Source organism: Nerophis ophidion, linkage group LG01 (genome assembly GCF_033978795.1).
Source record: "Nerophis ophidion isolate RoL-2023_Sa linkage group LG01, RoL_Noph_v1.0, whole genome shotgun sequence".
NCBI classification, from domain to species: Eukaryota; Metazoa; Chordata; class Actinopteri; order Syngnathiformes; family Syngnathidae; genus Nerophis; species Nerophis ophidion.
The window spans coordinates 50874279-50895807 of record NC_084611.1 but is presented as its reverse complement, the minus strand read 5'-3'; the positions used below and the strand labels follow the sequence as shown (position 1 = coordinate 50895807).

General features: G+C 40.4%; 1 protein-coding gene across 3 annotated transcripts in view; it reads left to right on the top strand.

Annotated features, from left to right (window-relative positions):
- Nucleotides 1–21529, top strand: part of crmp1 (collapsin response mediator protein 1) — a 33068-nt gene that overhangs the window by 10519 nt on the left and 1020 nt on the right. Inside the window, exons 1-13 of one of the 3 annotated variants that reach the window (XM_061906388.1) lie at nucleotides 127–276; nucleotides 2602–2690; nucleotides 2748–2932; nucleotides 3002–3166; nucleotides 3442–3503; nucleotides 3595–3675; nucleotides 7208–7276; nucleotides 7357–7477; nucleotides 7555–7711; nucleotides 13668–13809; nucleotides 14523–14693; nucleotides 17715–17894; nucleotides 19902–20064. In XM_061906388.1, the coding sequence (XP_061762372.1) occupies nucleotides 235–276; nucleotides 2602–2690; nucleotides 2748–2932; nucleotides 3002–3166; nucleotides 3442–3503; nucleotides 3595–3675; nucleotides 7208–7276; nucleotides 7357–7477; nucleotides 7555–7711; nucleotides 13668–13809; nucleotides 14523–14693; nucleotides 17715–17894; nucleotides 19902–20064 (1627 nt within the window). In that variant the 5' untranslated portion in view covers nucleotides 127–234. Of the gene's footprint in view, nucleotides 1–126; nucleotides 277–1382; nucleotides 1425–2601; nucleotides 2691–2747; nucleotides 2933–3001; nucleotides 3167–3441; nucleotides 3504–3594; nucleotides 3676–7207; nucleotides 7277–7356; nucleotides 7478–7554; nucleotides 7712–13667; nucleotides 13810–14522; nucleotides 14694–17714; nucleotides 17895–19901; nucleotides 20065–21529 lie in introns of those variants that run through there. The other 2 variants (XM_061906399.1, XM_061906379.1) reach the window with 2 other exon arrangements.

Genomic DNA, 21529 nt, shown 5'->3' with positions numbered 1-21529 from the left:
CGCTGCAGAGCACTTTTTCTCTGTGCATGTGCACAGGCCCTTGTGTCCCTGTCAGCTGCGTGTGTTTCACCGAACGCTCTCACGCCGAGACCAGGTTGCGCGTACGTGTGTGTTTGCGCGCGTGTGTGTGTGTGTGTGCGTGTGTGTGTGGGGGGGTTACTGCGATAACAAAGGGGTGCGGACGGACTCACCGGGAAGCGGGTGTACACACACACACCACGCGGGGAGAGGAGCATGTCTGCCAGCATTTGCCAGGAGAACAAGCTCCATGTGAGGGTAAGAAAAGAAGGGAGGCTCCTTCAAATCCCTGGAGGAGATTAAATTCTTAGCAAGGAGGTAACACTGTACTGTGTAGGCCTCGTTATATATACACATATACACACATATATGTACAGTATATGTGTGTGTGTATATACATATATACACACACACATATATAAATATATAAACATACATACACACACACACACACACACTCACACACACATATGTATATATACATATATTATATGTATTTATGTATATATATATATATACATACACACACATACACATATATACATACATATATTCACATACATACACGCATATATACACACACACACACATATATGTATATAAATATTTATGCACATATTTATAAGCACACGCGCACACACACACATTAATAAACACACATGTTTACATATATACACAGACATATATGTGTATATATATACATATATATACACATTTATGCAGATAATGAACACACACACGCATGAATAAATATATATACATTTATGCACATATTTATGAACACACACATACACGTATATACACACATACATACATATATAAATATACAGACACACACGTATATGTGTATAAATTAGGGGTGGGCAAATTAATGCATTAATTACGAGTTTACTCATCAATCTATTAACGCCGACAATTATTTTATCGCACATTTGCGTATGTTGTTTACATGCTTTTATTTTGTTAACGCTTTTTCTTAGCAAGATGGCGACGCCCGGACGGGTCTCGGCGTCGAGGGGCTCTTGGTAAAGATGGAACATTTGGCAAAAATACCGGACAATTCTGCAAATTTCATGGCTGGCTTACAGCGTGGTCACTCCGGGATCACTTACGACCGCCAGACAATTCTGGATGTGGATAGATCGGGCCGTTTTGGACTGAATGACGCGTGCTTGCTAGACCGGCTAGCTAGCATGGGAATACTTTGCCGGCTACATCCAGCGGCCTGTGAAGCAGCGGAGTATATGTGTTGTCTGTCTATTTATCAATAATGCAGACGAGGAGTGTTGGCTGAGTTCCTAACGTTTGCTTTCAGAGCGTGCATATCACAACATACAAGATGCCGTCATAGCGACACAACCTATACCGGGCTACCGCGCATGCTCGTCACTCCTGTTGCATGCTGGGTAGGGTAGTTCTTTTTTTCCCTGCCTCATAACATCACAATATAGTACCATGCATATGATGCGTTCAGTTTATCAAAGCACCAAGCAAACAATCGGAAAATTCCCATCATATCAATTCCTAGATATGGTCATGATTGTTTTAAGTGCACTACGCAGAATAAACACAACATTATTAATATTGCTACTACGGATAATTTGATCAAAAATTCCCTAAAACAGCCCACTACCTATAATATAGGTTTTTTAAACATAAGATCCCTGATAAAAAAAATGTTTCTGCTGTTACCTCAGAAATTGCCTGTTCAGATGTTATGATTGTGGCTCAGAGATTTGTATGTAGATTATATTTATTTTCCATAACAAACAGGATAACTTAAATACTCTGGCAGTGGCAATAAGCTTAAATGTTTGTATTTACATTTTTTGAGTTGATTTTCATAAAATATGCTATTTAACTGCTACTGTTTAACAAGAACTGATTTAAATTGTGTTTGCACAACAAATGTTTTGGCGCTTTTGTTCATGTGGGAGAATATTCCAATAAAGGTGCACTACACACTACTTTTGAATTCATTATTGGGCTTTGCGTATACAATGCAGTTAATCGTGATTAATTGGAGAAATAGTGCGATTAACTTCGATTACAATTTTTAATCGTTGCCCAGCCCTAGTATAAATATATATATATACACACACATTTATGCACATATTTATAAACACACATATATACACATACGTAAAGTCATTTTGATAGTAGGCTAATATCGCTAATATAGACACATCATATGTGGCCTTCATTATGACACTTACATAAGACTTTTAAAGTCATTTTGATAGTAGGCTAATATAGACACTTACATCATGTGTTGCCTTCATTATACCACTTATGCAAGACTTTTAAAGTTATTTTGATAGTAGGCTAATATAGAGACTTACATCATGTGTTGTCTTCATTATAACACTTACATAAGGTATTTAAAGTCATATTGATAGTAGGCAATTATAGCTGATACATACACTTACATCATTATATAACTTAAATAAGACTTTTAATTTGTCTTTTGATCGATTACTTTTTTGTATTTGTGGTCCAATATGGCTCTTTCGCCATTTCAGGTTGCCGACCCCTGGTGGTCCTGCAATCATTTAATAATCAATCTTTGGACCCATCTTTCAGAGCGACAACCTGCTGATCAAAGGAGGACGTGTGGTCAATGACGACCAGTCCGTCTACGCAGACGTGTACATCGAAGATGGGCTCATCAAGTACGGAACCTTACCCACATTCTCCCACATGCAGGTACTGATATTTCAAACATGTAGACAGGTAGGAGAAAACCTGGTAGTTCCGGGTGCAGTGCGGGTGATCGAGGCCAATGGGCGCATGGTGATACCTGGGGGGATCGACGTCAACACTTGCCTGATGAAGCCTTACTTGGGCGTCCGCCCGGTGGACGACTTCCTCCAGGGCACCAAGGCGGCGCTGGCCGGCGGCACGACCATGATCAGTAAGTCCGCAGTGCCAACGTCAACGCGGTGGTGCGTCCTTTGGTACCTCTGACCTCGTCCCTCCGCAGTCGACCACGTGACCCCCCAGCCCGGGGACAGCCTTCTGGAAGCGTTCGAGGTCTGGCAGAGAGCGGCGGACACGAAAGCATGCTGCGACTACTCCCTCCACGTGGACATCCCCCAGTGGAACCACACGGTCAAGGAGGAGTTGGAGCTGCTGGTGCAAGAGAAAGGTGTGTCCACATCCAAGTTTGTAACAAAGCCAAAAGCAGTGAAGTTGTCACGTTGTGTTAATAGTAAAAACAAACAGAATGCTGCTAATTTCTATGGTCCCCTTTATTTTGAAAAGTGTCAAAGCATCAAAAATTATTTTGGTACCGGTACTAAAACATCAGAGACGTATTTAGACACAATTTAGTACATGGTCATCTGAATGCTGTGGTGGAATTGTGGCAGAATAGACACTTTGCTTGGAACATGTGAAGTTCATGGTGTCCACCTTTGTCAGGTATCAACTCCTTCCAGGTGTACATGGCCTACAAGGACGTGTACCAGCTGCCGGACTCCCAGGTAGTTCTCCCCAGAGCAACATGTGCTTATCGTGGAGTAAAATGTGTCAGTCTGACCTGTCATTAACGAGCGATGTCGGTGACTCTGCTAGCTGTACCAGGCTTTCTGCTTCTTGAAAGACATTGGCGCCGTGGTGTTGGTTCACGCTGAAAACGGAGACCTGATTGCTCAGGTAAGACTCCATTCACTTTTCTCCCGTAGAAACAACTGCTTGCCAGCGCTGTGTGTAGTATATATTTGCCTACAGTCTGTACAAACCCACAAGACATTGATACAACGTTGATTAGACAGTCATGCCCTATAAAAATAACTTTGAAACCACTAGCAAAATAGTTGTAATTGTCTATTAAGACAACGAGGGTGTCCAACGTTGGATCCACCTTGTTGGTTGGGAAATGACCAGATTTCCACGCTCAAATCAACATTGAATAAACGTCGTCAAAAAGCATGTTGTTTCAATGTTATATTGTGTTGTAGGATATTGGTGGAGGTAGGACTAAAATTCAATGTCAAATCAACGTCAGAAACTGAAATTGATTAAACATTGTAAAAAAGCATGTTTCAACACATATGTGTTGTAGAAAATTGGTTGGGAAATGACCAAAATTCAATGGTCAAATCAACGTCACAACCTGACATTGATTAAACGTTGTCAAAAAGCATGTTGTTTCAACGTTGTATTTGTGTTGTGGGATATTGGTTGAGATATGACTAACATTCAATGGTCAAATCAACGTCAGAACCCAAACATTGATTAAACGTTGTCAAAAAGCATGTTGTTTTAACGTTAGGTTTGTGTTGTGGAATATTGGTTGGGAAATTACCAAAATTCAATGGTCAAATCAATGTCAGAACCCAACATTGAATAAACATAGTCAAAACGCATGTTGTTTCAACGTTGTATTTGTGTTGTAGAATATTGGTTGCGATATGACCAAAATTCAATGGTCAAATCAATGTCAGAACCCAAACATTGATTAAACATTGTCAAAAAGCATGTTTCAACGTTGTATTTGTATTTTACAATATTGGTTGAGAAATGACCAAATTTCAAAAAGTCAAATTAACGTCAGAACCTGACATTGAATAAACGTTGTCAAAAAGCATGTTGTTTCAACGTTGTATTTGTGTTTTAGAATATTGATTGGGAAATGACCAAAATTCAATGGTCAAATCAACGTCAGAACCCAACATTGAAAAACATGTTTCAACGTTGTATTTGTGTTGTAAAATATTGGTTGAGATATGACCAAAATTCAATGGTCAAATCAACGTCAGAATCCGACATTGAGTGAACGTTGTCAAAAAGTATGTTGTTTCAACGTTGCATTTGTGTTGTAGAATATTGCTTGCTATATGACCAAAATTCAACGGTCAAATCAATGTCAGAACCCAAACATCGATTAAACGTCGATAAAAGCATGGTTTGAGTTGCCCAAAGTCACAAACTGACGAATAAACGTCGTCAAAAAGCATGTTGTTTTAACGTTGTATTTGTGTTGTAAAATATTAGTTGAGATTGGACTAAAATTCAATGGTCAAATCAACGTCAGAACCTGATATTGATTAAAAATCGTCAAAAAGCATGTTTCAACGTTGTATGTGTTTTGTAGATAATTAATTGGAAAATGACCAAAATTCAATGGTCAAATGAACGTCAGAACCCAACATTGAATAAACAGTCATAAAGCATGTTGTTTCAACGTTGTATTTGTGTTGTAGAATAATGATTGGGAAATGACCAAAATTCAACGGTCAAATCAACATCAGTACCCAACGTTAAATAAACATTGTCACAAAGCACGTTGTTTTAACGTTGTATCTGAGTTGTAGGATATTGGTTGAGATAGGACTAAAATTCCATGTCAAATTAACGTCAGAACCAGAAATTGATTGAACGTTGTCAAAAAGCACTTTGTTTCAACGGTATGTGTTTTGTAGAAAATTAGTTGGAAAATGAACAAAATTCAATGGTCAAATCAACGTCAGAACCAAACATTGATAAAACGTTTTCAAAAAGCATGTTGTTTCAATGTATTCCTGCCTTATAAAATTGGTTGGTAAATTAGCTAAATTCAATGTTAAATCAACGTCAGAACCCAACTTTTTATGCCTTGGCGAAAATGAGGACTCAGGTGCAGTAGGGGGACGATTAACACAATATTTATTTCAACAGTTTCTTTGAACTCTCCTTGGACAGAGTGATTTGAACAAAATGGCTACAAAAATCTATACTTGATACACAAGAGTAACAAAAGACACATAGAATTGGGCATAAAATAATAAATTGAAAATCACTCCACGAGGAGAAAAAAGGCAATAGCAAAATTCTACACTAATCTAATAACAAAAAACAACAATCTATGATTAGCTACACAAACAGAAAATCACTTATGCAGAAGAGGAGACAAGAAGCTATAAACAGAAAGCACGCTATAAAGAGCGGCGAGAACTACAAACTAAAGCGCTCCAAGAGGAGGGAAAAAGGAAGGCAAAGCACTATGTAATTAGCATAAAAAAACTGACCAAAACAACTTTAGCAAACCAAAATCACTCTTTCTCAGAGGGTACAAAGGAATCATTGAATAAGGCAAGGCAATACTTAACAACTTGGGTCAAGACTGTGGACGACGGCTGGAGGTACATGACAAGACGATATACTCTAGCAACAAGACAGGGGAAGACGAGGACTATATACACATGAGGGAGGGTGACACAGGTGGGTACAATCAGGCAATCAGGAGAGACATCAGACCAGTGACACAGGAGAAAGGGCAAGTGGTCTGAAACGAGAGGAAGATTACATTTTTCAAAATAAGACAGGAAGTTTGCCAGACAACCCCAAAACAGGACTTCCCTCCCCGCTGTGTGACACAAACCATGATTACAAGTTTTTTAAAAAGCATGTTTGAGTTGCTCAATGTCACAACCTGAAATTGGATAAATGTTGTCAAAAAGCATGTTGTTTCAACGTTGCATCTGTGTTATATTGGTTGAGATACGACCAAAATATTCAACGGTCAAATCAACGTCAGAACCCGACATTGATTAAGCGTTGTCAAAAAGCATGTTGTTTCAACGTTAGGTTTGAGTTGCCCAAGGTCACAACCTGACATTGAATAAACATTGTCAAAAAGCATATTGTTTCAACATTGTAATTGTGTTGTAGAATATTGGTTAAAAAATGACCAAAATATTCAACGGTCAAATCAACGTCAGAACCCAACATTGATGAAACATAGTCATAAAGTATGTTGTTTCAACATTGCATCTGTGTTGTAGGATATTGGTGGAGATATGACCAAAATTCAATGTCAAATCAACGGCAGAACATAATAGAATAAACAAAGTCAAAAAGCATGTTATAGAACATCCAATTGGCTGTTCTACCATTCAGTGGTAGAACATCCATGGGGCGGTATAGTTCGATTGGTAGAGTGGCCATGCCAGCAACTTGAGGGTTCCAGGTTCGATCCCCACTTCCGCCATACTAGTCACTGCCGTTGTGTCCTTGGGCAAGACACTTTACGCACCTGCTCCCAGTGCCACCCACACTGCTTTAAATGTAACTTAGATATTGGCTTTCAGTATGTAAAGTGCTATATAAATATAATTAACTTCACTTCACTACAATAAAAAGCTGCCAGTATAGAAAATATACTTACAAGATGTCCTTTAATTTAAATATATTTTTGTCCTTTCAGGAACAGAGCAAAATCCTTGGGATGGGCATCACTGGACCTGAAGGCCATCCTCTGAGTCGTCCTGAAGAGGTAAATCATCCGTCCATTAGTCGCTACCTCGCCAACCGCAACCGACCATCCCAGTCTTGACCTGTCCCACCTTCCCGCAGGTGGAGGCTGAGGCCGCGTTCCGTGCCATCACCCTCGGCAACCGTGTCAACTGTCCCATCTACATCACCAAGGTGATGAGCAAAAGTGCCGCCAACACCATCGCCCAGGCCCGCAGGAAAGGTCTGGCTTTCGATGCAACCCTGAGTGAAGTCATGTCTCCACGACGGCAAAGCAAATCTGTCATTCTGGTTCACCAGGCTCCGTCGTTTTTGGGGAGCCGATCACAGCCAGCCTGGCCACCGATGGCTCCCATTACTGGAGCAAAAGCTGGGCCAAAGCTGCTGCTTATGTCACCTCGCCTCCTTTGAGTCCGGACCCCACCACCCCGGACCACCTCCACACTCTTCTGTCCTGGTAGGACCTTTAACCCCTGATTTTTGTAGGCTGTGTTCCCTATTTTGTTTATAGGGCTGTGAATCTTTAAGCGCCACACCATTCGATTCTTGGGGGTAACGATTCCATTCAGAATCGATTCTCCATTCAGTATCAATACCGTCCATCCATCCATCTTCTTCCGCTTATCCGAGGTGGGGTTGCGGGGGCAGCAGCCTAAGCAGGAAAGCCCAGACTTTCCTCTCCCCAGCACTTCCATCCTACTCCTCCCGGGGAATCGCGAGGCGTACCCATGCCAGCCAAGACAGATAGTCTTCCCAACGTGTCCTGAGTCTTCCCCGTGGCCTCCTTCCGGTCGGACGTGCCAGAAACACCTCCCTATGGAGGGGTTTGGGTGGCATCCTGACCAGATGCCCAAACCACCTCATCTGGCTCCTCTCCATGTGGAGGAGAAGCAGCTTTACTTTGAGTTCTTCCCGGAAGGCAGAGCTTCTCACCTTATCTCTATCGCCAGCCGGCAAAAGAAACTCATTTGGGCCGGTTGTACCCATGATCTTGTCCTTTCGTCATAATCCAAAGCTCATGACCATAGGTGAGGATGGGAACATCGATCGACCGGTAAATTGAGAGCTCCGCCTTCCAGCACAGCTCCTTCTTCACCACAACGAATCGATACGGGGTCCGCATTACTGAAGACGCCGCACTGATCCGCCAGTCGATCTCAGCATCCACTCTTCCCTCACTCGTGAACAAGACTCCGAGCTACTTGAACTCCACCACTTGAGGCAAGATCTTCCTCCAAACCCAGAGATGGCACTCCACCCTTTTCCGGGCGAGAACCATTGACTTGGACTTGGAGGTGCTGATTCTCATCCTGGTCGCTTCACACTCGGCTGCGAACCGATCCAGTGAGAGCTGAAGATCTTGACCAGATGAAGCCATCAGGACCACATCATCTGCAAAAAGCAGAGACGTAATCCTGCAGCCACCAAACCGGATCCCATCAACGCCCTGACTGTGCCTAGAAGTTCTGCTAATAAAAGTTATGAACAGAATCGGTGACAAAGGGCAGCCTTGGCGGAGTCCAACCCTCACTGGAAACGTGACCGACTTACTTCCGGCAATGCGGACCAAGCTCTGACACTGATCGTACAGGGAGCGGACCGCCACAATCAGACAGTCCGACACCCCATACTCTCTGAGCACTTCCGTACAGTACAGTACATGGTCGAATGCCTTCTCCAAGTCCACAAAGCATATGTACACTGGTTGGGCAAACTCCTTTGCACCCTCAGGGACCCTGCCCAGAGTATAGAGCTGGTCAATATCAGTATCAATACTTTTCTAAAGTATTAATTAACAGTATGGATGACACCAAAAGTGTCAGGCTTGTTCAAAAATAGGACTCAGATGCAGAGTGCGGAACAATCCGGCAAATCTGTCATTTTTGTTTCCAGGCTCTGTCGTTTTTGGGGAGCCGACTACAACCAGCCTGGCCACCGATGGCTCCTATGTGGGGAACAATCCGGCAGGCTTTTATTTTGAATGTTACATTTCACCCCCTGAGTCAGGGTAATACAACAATGGCGACAATCTGACAAAACTAACTGAAAAGGTTCCACAAAAAGGGAACAACCGAAAATCACAATACCAATCGCGAACTATACTTTGCACGGAATATAACTATGAAATGTATCAATAATAAAACAAACAAAAAAACGCTCCAAAATGAGGGAGAATCAATGGCTATAAAACGTCTTCACTGTTTCTGATCTAGAAAAATGGCTATCAAAAATGTCACTCAAAAAACTGAGAAAAAGAAGGAACTGTAAGAATAACTGAAACTCACCACTTCGACTGAAAAACGATATTACCAAAATTCACTCTGCCGAAGAAGAGAAAAGGAAAGTCAAAATACCAACAAGGGAATTCAGAATCAGGATACGACAGACGAGACAAGGTTTGGGCATGAGGCTGGAAGCTGGAGATGCACGAGAGAACGAGACATTCTGCCATGGAACAAAGGGAGACGTGGACTATAAGACACATGGGGGTGATGGGGAACAGGTGGAAACGATCAGGGATCAGAGGATGTGTCAGAAAAATTGTATGTAAATTATCAAAAAACTTTCCGTTCTCTGAGTTCCCAGTGAACAGACAAGATGCTGTCTTTATTGCACCAAGCCAAAGGCTTGGAAAATTCCGCTGTTTACGATGGGATGAGATGGGAGGGTTTATCTATTTTGATCCAAGCTCGATCCAGGACCAGTCCAAGCCCAAGGAATCTAAAGCTAGAGATGCACGAGACAACGAGACATTCTGCCACGGAACAAATGGAGACGGGGACTATAAGACACATGGGGCGACGGAGAGCAGGTGGAAACGATCAGGGATCAGGAGATGAGTGAGAAAAATTGTATCAGAAAAATTGTATGTTAATTATCAAAAAACTTTCCGTTTTCTGAGTTCCCAATGAACAGACAAGAGGCTGTCGTTGCACCAAGCCAAAGGCTTGGAAAATTCCACTGTGTACGATGGGAGGAGACGGGAGGGGTTGTCGCTTTTGATCCAAGCCCTGCCCAAGCTCGATCAAGGACCAGTCCAAGCCCGAGGAATCTAGAGCTAGAGATACACGAGACAACGAGACATTCTGCCACGGAATAAAGGGAGACGCGGACTATAAGACACATGAGGGCGACGGGGAACAGGTGGAAACGATCAGGGATCAGGGTATGTGTCAGAAAAACTGTATCAGAAAAATTGTTTGTAAATTTTCAAAAAACTTTCCGTTCTCTGACTTACTAGTGAACAGACAAGAGGCTGTCTTTGTTGCACCACGCTAAAGGCTTGTAAAATTCTGTTGTGTACGATGGAAGGAGACAGGAGGGGTTATCTATTTTGATCCAAGACCTGCCCAAGCTCAATCCAGGACCATGAACAGCCCGGGGCATCTTTTTCTTTTGTGTGAATGTGACTGAAAACAATGGCTGTTTACATATACCCCATTCCTTTAGAAACAGTTTCTAAAGGAATGTGGGGGCGGTATAGCTCGGTTGGTAGAGTGGCCGTGCCAGCAACTTGAGGGTTCCAGGTTCGATCCCCACTTCCACCATCCTAGTCACTGCCGTTGTGTCCTCGGGCAAGACACTTTACCCACCTGCTCCCAGTGCCACCCACACTTCTTTAATTGTAACTTAGATACCGTATTTCCTTGAATGCTGCCGGGTATATAGTATGCACCTGCCTAGGATTACTGCCGGGTCAAACTCGATTCGCAAAATAATTAGCGCATGCTTAGCATTACCGCTAGCTCAGGATTAACACCGGGTCAAACTCGTTTCGCAAAATATTATTTTTATTAGCGCAAGTCTAAAATTTCCGTCGGGTCAAACTCCATCGGTGGCGACTTGTCCAGGGTGTACCCCGCCTTCTGCTCGATTGCACCAGCGCCACCCGGGGGTCAAACTTGTTTCGTCAAACAATTAGCATATGCCTAGAATTTCCGCCGGGTCAAACTCGTCACTTCACGAGTGACACTTCACCTGTCATCATTTTCAAAATGGAGGAGGCTGATTTCAATAATTTGAAATCGCATAAAGGGTGTCACACGTACGCGGCGCACTAGTTGCGTGGAGTTGCCACTTCGTGGATGCACAACGACCAGTCAGCAGGAGTGCAGGTAAGAAACTGATTTTAATATAATTAAACAAAAGAACACTGGTACAAAATGGAAAATAAAGCGCGTGCCTACGCACGGGAAGCTAAAGCTAAACTTAGCATGATACAGAAAGTCCAAAATGTGACGTGCCGAACGCACGCGAAGCTAAGACGGAACTTAGAACAACAAAAGCAAGGATAAGCAGAGAATTCATACGTGTCGTGTTGCATAAAGCAAACAATGAGCCGAGGACGAACTGAGCAATCAGGTGGGCTTAAATACACAAATAATAATCAAAAACAGGTGTGTGACAGAAGCCCGTGAGGAGGAGCACACTACGTTGCCATGGTGACTAAACGGGGAAGTGCTCAAACACAACGAATCGGCAGAGTCCAGAACTAAACATGAACAAACACATATAAACGGCAAAACAATAAACGATCCGCATAGCGGATCGTGACAAAGGGAAGAAGATTAAGAGCTGTTCAGTAGGATTTAAGGTCCAAGCTATTGAATATGCTAAAAAAAAACAGTAAGCAGCTATGTTTTATTAATATTCCTTAGCTGCGTGTGTCAAATATGAGTCATTAAATGACTCCCGCCTCCTGGTGGTAGAGGGCGCTAGTGATCCTTCTTGCGACAACTCGGCTGTGGAAGAAGTGACAACAAGCAGCAAGAGTGAGCAGCGATCGTTTATTTTTTCCTCTCGCTTGCACTTTTAACATGGAGGATTACATATCTAAAATAAAGCAGTTTTTTAAACTGGACTTTCAATCGAAGCAGGAAGTAATAAAGGAAGATCTCCATCGAGACGGAGAGACTTTTAAAACTGAAGAAAGATAAGGAAGACTTCTAAAAACAAGTTATCGATGCTTTTGACCAGAAGGAGCTGCGCATAGACTTCATTTATAAGTAAAGGTAAGACCATAATAAAGTTTGTTTTAATTAATGTGCTTTTCATGATGGTATCCTTACATCACATTCAAATTTATAAGCGCATGCCTAAATTTACCGCATGCCTTTGGTAAGCGCCGGAGTGAGAAGAGGTTTTAAAATAATTAGCGCATGCTTGCCTTTACCGCATGCCTTCGGTAAACGCCGGAGTGAGAAGAGGTTTTAAATTAATTAGCGCCCCGGCGGCAATTCAAGAAAATACGGTATTGGGTTTCTTAATGTAAAAGCACTTTGAGTCACTAGAGAAAAGCGCTGTATGAATATAATTCACTTCAATTCACTGTTGTTATGTAAACAGGGAAAGTCCAAATGAAAAGAAGTGGCCTATAATCTTCCGCCAGAGTGCGCTGGAGACTGTACAAGAGTACAGCCCAGACGTTTCTCTGCAAATTGAGCCAAATTTAATTCTGTCTCTGTTTAATTCCTTGCTTCTTGTCTCGTTTGATAGACAAAAACCAAGACAAGACATCCCTCGCCGCGGTGTGACTAAAAAGGCATGCAAGGTTTTTAATCCTCGTTATTCCTCAATTATTCCGTTTAATTTCAGATTGGATTTAAAATATGCAGCTCGAGAAGTTAACCGTATGAATATGATGAGTTGTTATCCTAATATTTATTTATTAACACACGCTCCAGGAAGAATGCACAGCACTTCTTACCAGGCATTTTTAGTTCACTCGTTTCTATAAATAGAACAGGAACTTGACTCTTTTATCAACTGTTGCCTTGGCAACCGAGTGCCTCTCTCCTCCTCCGGTCCGCTATTGGGACTTTTACAGACAGCCCACAGACCTATAGTGTCTATTTTTGGATTTATTTTTACACAAAAGGTCAACACTCCTTCCAAAGCCTGACAGTAGACAACATGGGTGACACGGGTAGGTAGGACATAGGGGATGTAGGTAGGACATGGGTGACACAGGTAGGTAGGACATAGGGGATGTAGGTAGGACATGGGTGACACAGGTAGGTAGGACATAGGGGATACAGGTAGGTAGGACATAGGGGATACAGGTAGGTAGGACATGGGTGACACAGGTAGGTAGGACATAGGGGATACAGGTAGGTAGGACATGGGTGACACAGGTAGGTAGGACATAGGGGATACAGGTAGGTAGGACATGGGTGACACAGGTAGGTAGGACATAGGGGATACAGGTAGGTAGGACATGGGTGACACAGGTAGGTAGGACATAGGGGATACAGGTAGGTAGAACATGGGTGTCACAGGTAGGTAGGACATGGGTGACACAGGTAGGTAGGACAGGTTCTAGTCTTAATATTGTAAGTGGATGTCAGATCCTGAGAGAGGTCACCAGTTTGTACAAGTCTTCTAAAAGGAGTTGTACACCATGTTGACCACAGCGGGGACCTGCAGGTGGTGGGCAGCGCTCACTGCACTTACACCACCGCTCAGAAGGCCATCGGTAGGGAGGACTTCACCCTGATCCCTGAAGGCACCAATGGAGTGGAGGAGAGGATGACTTTTGTTTGGGACAAATCGGTGGTGAGCACAAACTAAATGTGTGTGTGTGTTGTGGTGTGTGTGTGTGTGTGTGTGTGTGTGTGTGTGTGTGTGTGTTCCTCTAAATAGTGGAACACATGTAGCATGAATGTAGATTTGCAATATGTTTCTCTAAACAGTGGAACATATATAGCATAAATGTAGATCTACAATATGTTTGTCTACATAGTGAAATACATGTAGCATGAATGCAGATCTACAATATGTTCCTCTACATAGTGGAACACATGTAACATGAATGTAGGTCTACAGTTTGTCTACATAGTGGAACACATGTAGCATAAATGTAGATCTACATCATGTTCATTTTACATAGTGGAACACATGTAGCATAAATGTAGATCCACAATATGTTCCTCTACACAATGGAACACATATAGCATAAATGTAAATCTACAATATGTTCCGCTACATAGTGGAACATATATAGCATAAATGTAGATCTACAATATGTTCCTCTACATAGTGGAACATATATAGCATAAATGTAGATCTACAATATGTTCCTCTACATAGTGTAACACATGTGGCATGAATGTAGATCTAAAATGTGTTCCTCTACATAGATTGTGTTTATATTTTCATTATTTCCTTGGTAGAAAATAGTTTCAGACGTGATTATGTAGACATCAAAGAAATTCCGCTGAAACTAAAGATGCTTTGCTCCACCTCACCTCCACCCGTCACCCTCACAGGCCATGGGGAAGATGGATGAGAACCAGTTTGTGGCCGTCACCTCCACCAACGCTGCCAAAATTTTCAACCTGTACCCTCGTAAGGGTCGGATAGCGGTGGGATCTGACGCGGACCTTGTCATCTGGGACCCTGACTGCACCAAAACCATCACCTCAAAACTCCAGCAGTCGGTGAGAACCACTGATGCAAAAGTAGAAGGAGAGGCATGAGAAGTGTAAAACAAACAATATACTATGATATAATAATAATATAATAACAATTTTATATATGTACTGTATATATATATATATATATATATATATATATATATATATATATATATATATATTAGACAAGCATTCATAGTTAAAAAAGATATATGCACATACATATATACATACATACATGCATATATAAATATATATACATACATATATAAATATATATATGCATACATATATAAATATATATACTGTATATATATATATATATATGTGTGTATATATATATATATATATATATATATGTGTGTATATATATATATATATATATATATATATATATATATATATATGTATGTATGTGTCTATACTCGAGGGTCCCTGGTTCAATCCCTACCTAGTACCAACCTCATCAAGTCCGTTGTGTCCTGAGCAAGACACTTCACCCTTGCTCCTGATGGGTGCTGGTTAGCGCCTTGCATGGCAGCTCCCTCCATCAGTGTGTGAATGTGTGTGTGAATGGTTGAATGTTGAAGTAGTGTCAAAGCGCTTTGAGTACCTTGAAGGTAGAAAAGCGCTATACAAGTACGACCCATTTATCATTTATTTATTTATCTCTACAGAACTGTTTCATGAGGGGTTCCCTCAATCATCTTAAACCTGCACAAACAAGGCTCAACAAGCCACAAGAGTGTATTTAAATGTATTTTCAAAAAAACATATCTTCAGCATTTTAAATGTGTTTTTTTTGTCTCTTTTGGCATTTTTTACATTTAAATTTTTTTCTATTTCAACAGAAAATTCAGTCAAGCAAATAATCTATGTGCAGTTTTTAGCCCATGTTTCAGCTATTTTGTATGTGGAAGGTCCTTTAATCCAGACTGCTGACACTTTTAGGTTCCACCCCACCCCCCGTAGCCCCTTACTCATCCTGCTCTGGATTCTCTACACCGCCCCCCGGTTTTGTAGTCACCTTCTGTCTTTATGCCCCCAGCCTCACACCATCTTCATCCCCCATCTTCTCCAGTGATGCATGCATTATTCCCTTTGATACATGCCCACACACAGCATATATATATATATATATATATATATATATATATATATATATATATATATATATATATATATATATATATACACATATATTCATACACATATAAATAGATACAGTATGTATATAAATATTTACATCCATCCATCCATTTTCTACCGCTTATTCCCTTTTGGGGTAGCGGGGGGCGCTGGCGCCTATCTCAGCTACAATCGGGCGGAAGGCAGGGTACACCCTGAACAAGTCGCCACCTCATCGCAGGGCCAACACAGATAGACAGACAACATTCACACTCACATTCACACACTAGGGCCAATTTAGTGTTGCCAATCAACCTATCCCCAGGTGCATGTCTTTCGAAGTGGGAGGAAGCCGGAGTACCCGGAGGGAACCCACGCATTCACGGGGAGGACATGCAAACTCCACACAGAAAGATCCCGAGCCTGGATTTGAACCCAGGACTGCAGGACCTTCGTATTGTGAGGCAGACGCACTAACCCCTCTCCCACCGTGAAGCCTATTTACAATATATATATATATATATATAAATATATATATATATATATATATATATATATATATACAGTTTGTACATATATACACATATACATATATAACATATATATACATATATACACATATATATATATAAATATATACACATATATACATACATATATATACTTATGCATATATATGTATATATATTTATATATGTGTGTATTTATATATGCACATTTACATACATATATAGAAATATACAAAAATGCATACATATATACACACAAATATCTACACTTATATATGTGCGTATATATATACATATATAACATATATACACACACATATATATACATAAATATATACTTATACATATATGTATATATATTGATATATGTATATGTGTGTATTTATATATACACACATATACATATATATATATATAAATATATGTATATATATATATATGTATACATATATGCATACATACATACATATATATACATACAAGTATATATACCTATATACACACATATATCCACATATATAATATATGTGTATGCATATAGTGTATACACATTTATATATGTGTATATATACACACACATATATATACACATATATATCTTTATTTACATATATATACATATATATATATACACACATATATACATATATCAATATATATACATATATACACACACATATATACATATACAAATATATATACATATATACACACATGTATCTTTATTTACATATTTATATATACACATATATAAATATATATATAAACACACATATATACACACACACACACACACACACACACACACACACATATATATATATATATATATATATACATATATATATGTATACATGTTTATTTGGATATATGTATATATATGTATCTATATGTGTTTGTGTATATATGTAAATTGGGTATATGTATGTATATGTGTGTGTGTGTGTGTATATGTATATATATATATATATATATATATGTATATATATATATGTCCTACCTACATCCCCTACCTACATCCCCTATGTCGACACACACACATATATACATGTATGTATTCATGAAAATAAAGAATACACATTGAATGAGGAAAAGGTGTGTCGAAACTTTTGGCCTGGAAAAACAGAGGCTATTTCATCCCTACAAGCCTGTTTCGCAGGTTTCCCTGTTCTTCAGGGGATTTCCACCCGTCATCTCTGTTAAACGACTTTTCTACCTTGAGTCACGGGTCTGGGAGGTTTGTAAACACATGTTTTTATAAAGGTTAAATCTATTATTTTTCACTAAAACAATTATTGAAAAATTTACGTAAAAAATGATAACGGGGGGCCTCCCAATAAAATACCGCTGAGGGCCCCGATTGCAATCGGTGATTATTCCACGTGGTGAACTGGTACTCTCCCACCAGGCTGCGGAACACAACATCTTTGAGGGTCTTGACTGCCGCGGGGCCCCGACTGTGGTGCTGAGTCAGGGCCGGGTGGTGTTTGAGGACAGGAAGCTGCAAGTTCAACCAGGAACCGGAAGATTCATCCCTCGCCAAGCCTTCCCCGACTTTGCCTACCAGCGACTCAAGTTCAGGAATCAGGTGCGGTGCAGAGAGGGTATACAGTAGCATGAATGCAGATCTGCAATATGTTCCTCTACATAGTGGAACACCTGTAGCATGAGTGTAGATCTGCAATATCTTCATTTACATTGTGGAACACATGTAGCATAATTTGTAGAGATTTTCCTCTACATAGTAGAACACATGTAGTATTAATGTAGATATATTTCTCTATATAGTGGAATACATGAAGCATAAATGTAAATATATTCCTCTATATAGTGGAACACATGTAGCATACATGTAGATCTACTACATAGTGGAACACATAAAGCATAAATGTAGAGGTTTTCCTCAACATAGTGGAACACATGTAGTATTAATGTAGATATGTTCCTCTACATAGTGGAACACATGTAGCATAAATGTAAACATATTCCTCTATATAGTGGAACACATGTGACATAAATGTAGATCTACTACATAGTGGAACACATGTAGCAAATATATATATGTTCCTCTACATAGTGGAACACATGTGGCATAAATGTAGATCTACTAAAAAGTAGAACACATGTAGTATAAATGTAGATATGTTCCTCTACATACGGGAACACATGTAGCATAAATGTATATCTACTATATAGTGGAACACATGTAGCATACATGTATATACTGTATGTTCCTCTACATAGTGGAACATACGTAGCATAAATGTAGATCTACCACATAGCGGAACAAATGTAGCATAAATGTAGAGATGTTCCTCTACATAGTGGAACAAATGTCACATAAATGTAGATATGTACCTCTACATAAGGGAAAACATGTACCAAAAGAATATATATGTTCCTCTACATAGTGGAACACATGTAGCACAAATGTAGATCTGAAATATGTTCCTCTACATAGTGGAATTCATGTAGCATACATGTAGATCTACTACATAGTAGAACATATAGTAGAACATATGTAGCATAAATGTAGATATGTTCCTCTACATAGTGGGACACATGCAGCATAAATGCAGTTCCTCTACATAGTGGAACACGTGTAGCATAAATGTAGATCTGAAATATGTTCCTCTACATAGTGGAATTCATGTAGCATAAATGTAGATCTACTACATAGTGGAACATATGTAGCATTAATGTAGATATGTTCCTTTACATAGTGGAACACGTGTAGCATAAATGTAGATCTACTACAAAGTGGAACTTATGTAGTATAAATGTAGATATGTTCCTTTATATAGTGGAACACATGTAGCATGAATGTAGATATACTACATAATGGAACACAGGTGGCATAAATGTAGATCTGAAATATGTTCCTCTACATAGTGGAATTCATGTAGCATAAATGTAGATCTACTATATAGTGGAACATATGTAGCATTAATGTAGAGATGTTCCTTTACATAGTGGAACACATGTAGCATAAATGAAGACCTACTACAAAGTGGAACTTATATAGTATAAATGTAGATATGTTCCTCTATATAGTGGAACACATGTAGCATGAATGTAGATATACTACATAGTGGAACACATGTAGCATAAATGTAGGTATGTTCCTCTATATAGTGGAACTCATGTAGCATAAATGTAGATGCACTTCATAGTGGAACACATGTAGCATAAATGTAGATCTACTACATAGTGGAACACATGTAGCATAAATGTATATATGTTCATCTACATAGTGGAACATATGTAGCATAAATGTAGAGATGTTCCTCTACATAGTGGAACATATGAAGCATAAATGTATATATGTTCCTCTACATAGTGGAACACATGTAGCATAAATATACATCTACTACATAGTGGAACACGTGTAGCATAAATGTAGAAATGTTACTCTACAAAGTGTAACAAATGTAGCATAAATGTAGATCTACTATACAGTGGAACACATGTAGCATACATGTAAAAATGTTCCTCTACATAGTGGAACAAATGTAGCATAAATGTAGATCTCCATGTCGTGACTCTGGATGTGCTTTTGAGTGAGAAGTGTTTGTTTGGCTCGCCCGTGTTTCAGATGAAGGTTACAGGGGTCACGCGTGGGCTGTATGACGGGGCCGTGTGTGACGTCATCCTCACCCCCAAATACGTCACGCCCTCACCCTCCGCCAAGACATCCCCCACCTCGCACCAACCACCGCCCATTCGCAACCTTCACCAGTCCAACTTCAGCCTCTCAGGTACACAAGGTCATAGGGATACAGTCGGGAGAGGATTAATTCGTCGCGGTTTACACCACACATGAAACGTGACGAATTTGGGGGGAGTACTATCCACTTTAGTCGCCAGACGGCAGTGGAGTGTTGACCAATGTTCCAATATATATATATATATATATATATATATATATATATATATATATATATATATATATATATATATTTATATATAGGAACATTATGTAATCCTCCCTTTAGAAGGAGCACCAGTTCCATTGGCAGCAAAACAGACCCAGAGCATAATACTGCCACCACCATGCTTGACGATAGGCATGCTGTTCCTGGGATTTTCTCCTCCAAACATTTTGCTGGGCATTGTGGCCAAACAGTTCCATTTTTGGGTTCATCTGATCACAGAACTTTCCTCCAGAAGGTCTTATCTTTGTCCATGTGACGTCAGACATCGGTGTGTAAAGCAGAGTTTTTCAACATTTTTTGAGCCAAGCCAAGCTTCACGCCTTCCTTTGAGCGCTATTGCCCGCACCTGTTTTGTTTTCGGAATCAAGACTATTTCAGTTGCGCGTACGCTATCCGTCTTTGTGGGGACGTTGTTGATTGTCGTGTCATGTACGGGTGTAGTTTGTGGACGCCGTCTCCGCTCCACACGCTGTAAGTTTTTGCTGTCGTCCAGCATTCTGTTTTTGTTGACTTTGCAGCCAGTTCAGTTTTACTTTTGCTTTGCGTATCCATCCCTATGCTTCAGTGCCTTTTCCGAGCGGGACTTGCCTTTTGTTCATTTTTGGTTTAAGCCTTACATACCGTATTTTACCTGCACGCCGTCTCCCACTGTGCTCAGCATACTGGGATCACGACAAACCCTCCTCGACGCGTTCCGAATTCTACAAAGCAATGAACCACCTGCTGCCACCCACTGGAGTACTATGTGGTTATCCTGCCAAACTCTACACAGCACAGGCACTAGACAACGGCACATTATTAGCAGATTATAATTATTCCATTCGTCTATTTTCTACCGCTTGTCCTTTTTTGGGGAGCGGGGGTGGTTGTGGAGCCTATCGCAGATTTGCAAACTATTTTTTTGGACCAATTAGGTGAAGTTGCATCATTTATCACGGCACACCAGACAATATCTCACGGCACACTAGTGGTTGAAAAACACTGCTGTAAAGGATATCACCACATGGGCTCAGGAACACTTAAAAAAAACAAACACGGTCAGTAACTACAGTTGTCGCTACATCTGTAAGTGCAAGTTAAAACTGTACCGTGCAAAGCGGAAGGCATTTTATCAACAACACCCAGAAACGCTGCCGGCTTCGCTGGGCCTGAGCTCATCGAAGATGGAATGACGCAAAGTGGGAAAGTGTTCTGTGGTCTGACGAGTCCACATTTCAAACTGTGGTTTTGAAGCAACATGTGTTTCCATCCAAGCAATGTTATCATGGTAAAAATGCCCCAGTACCAA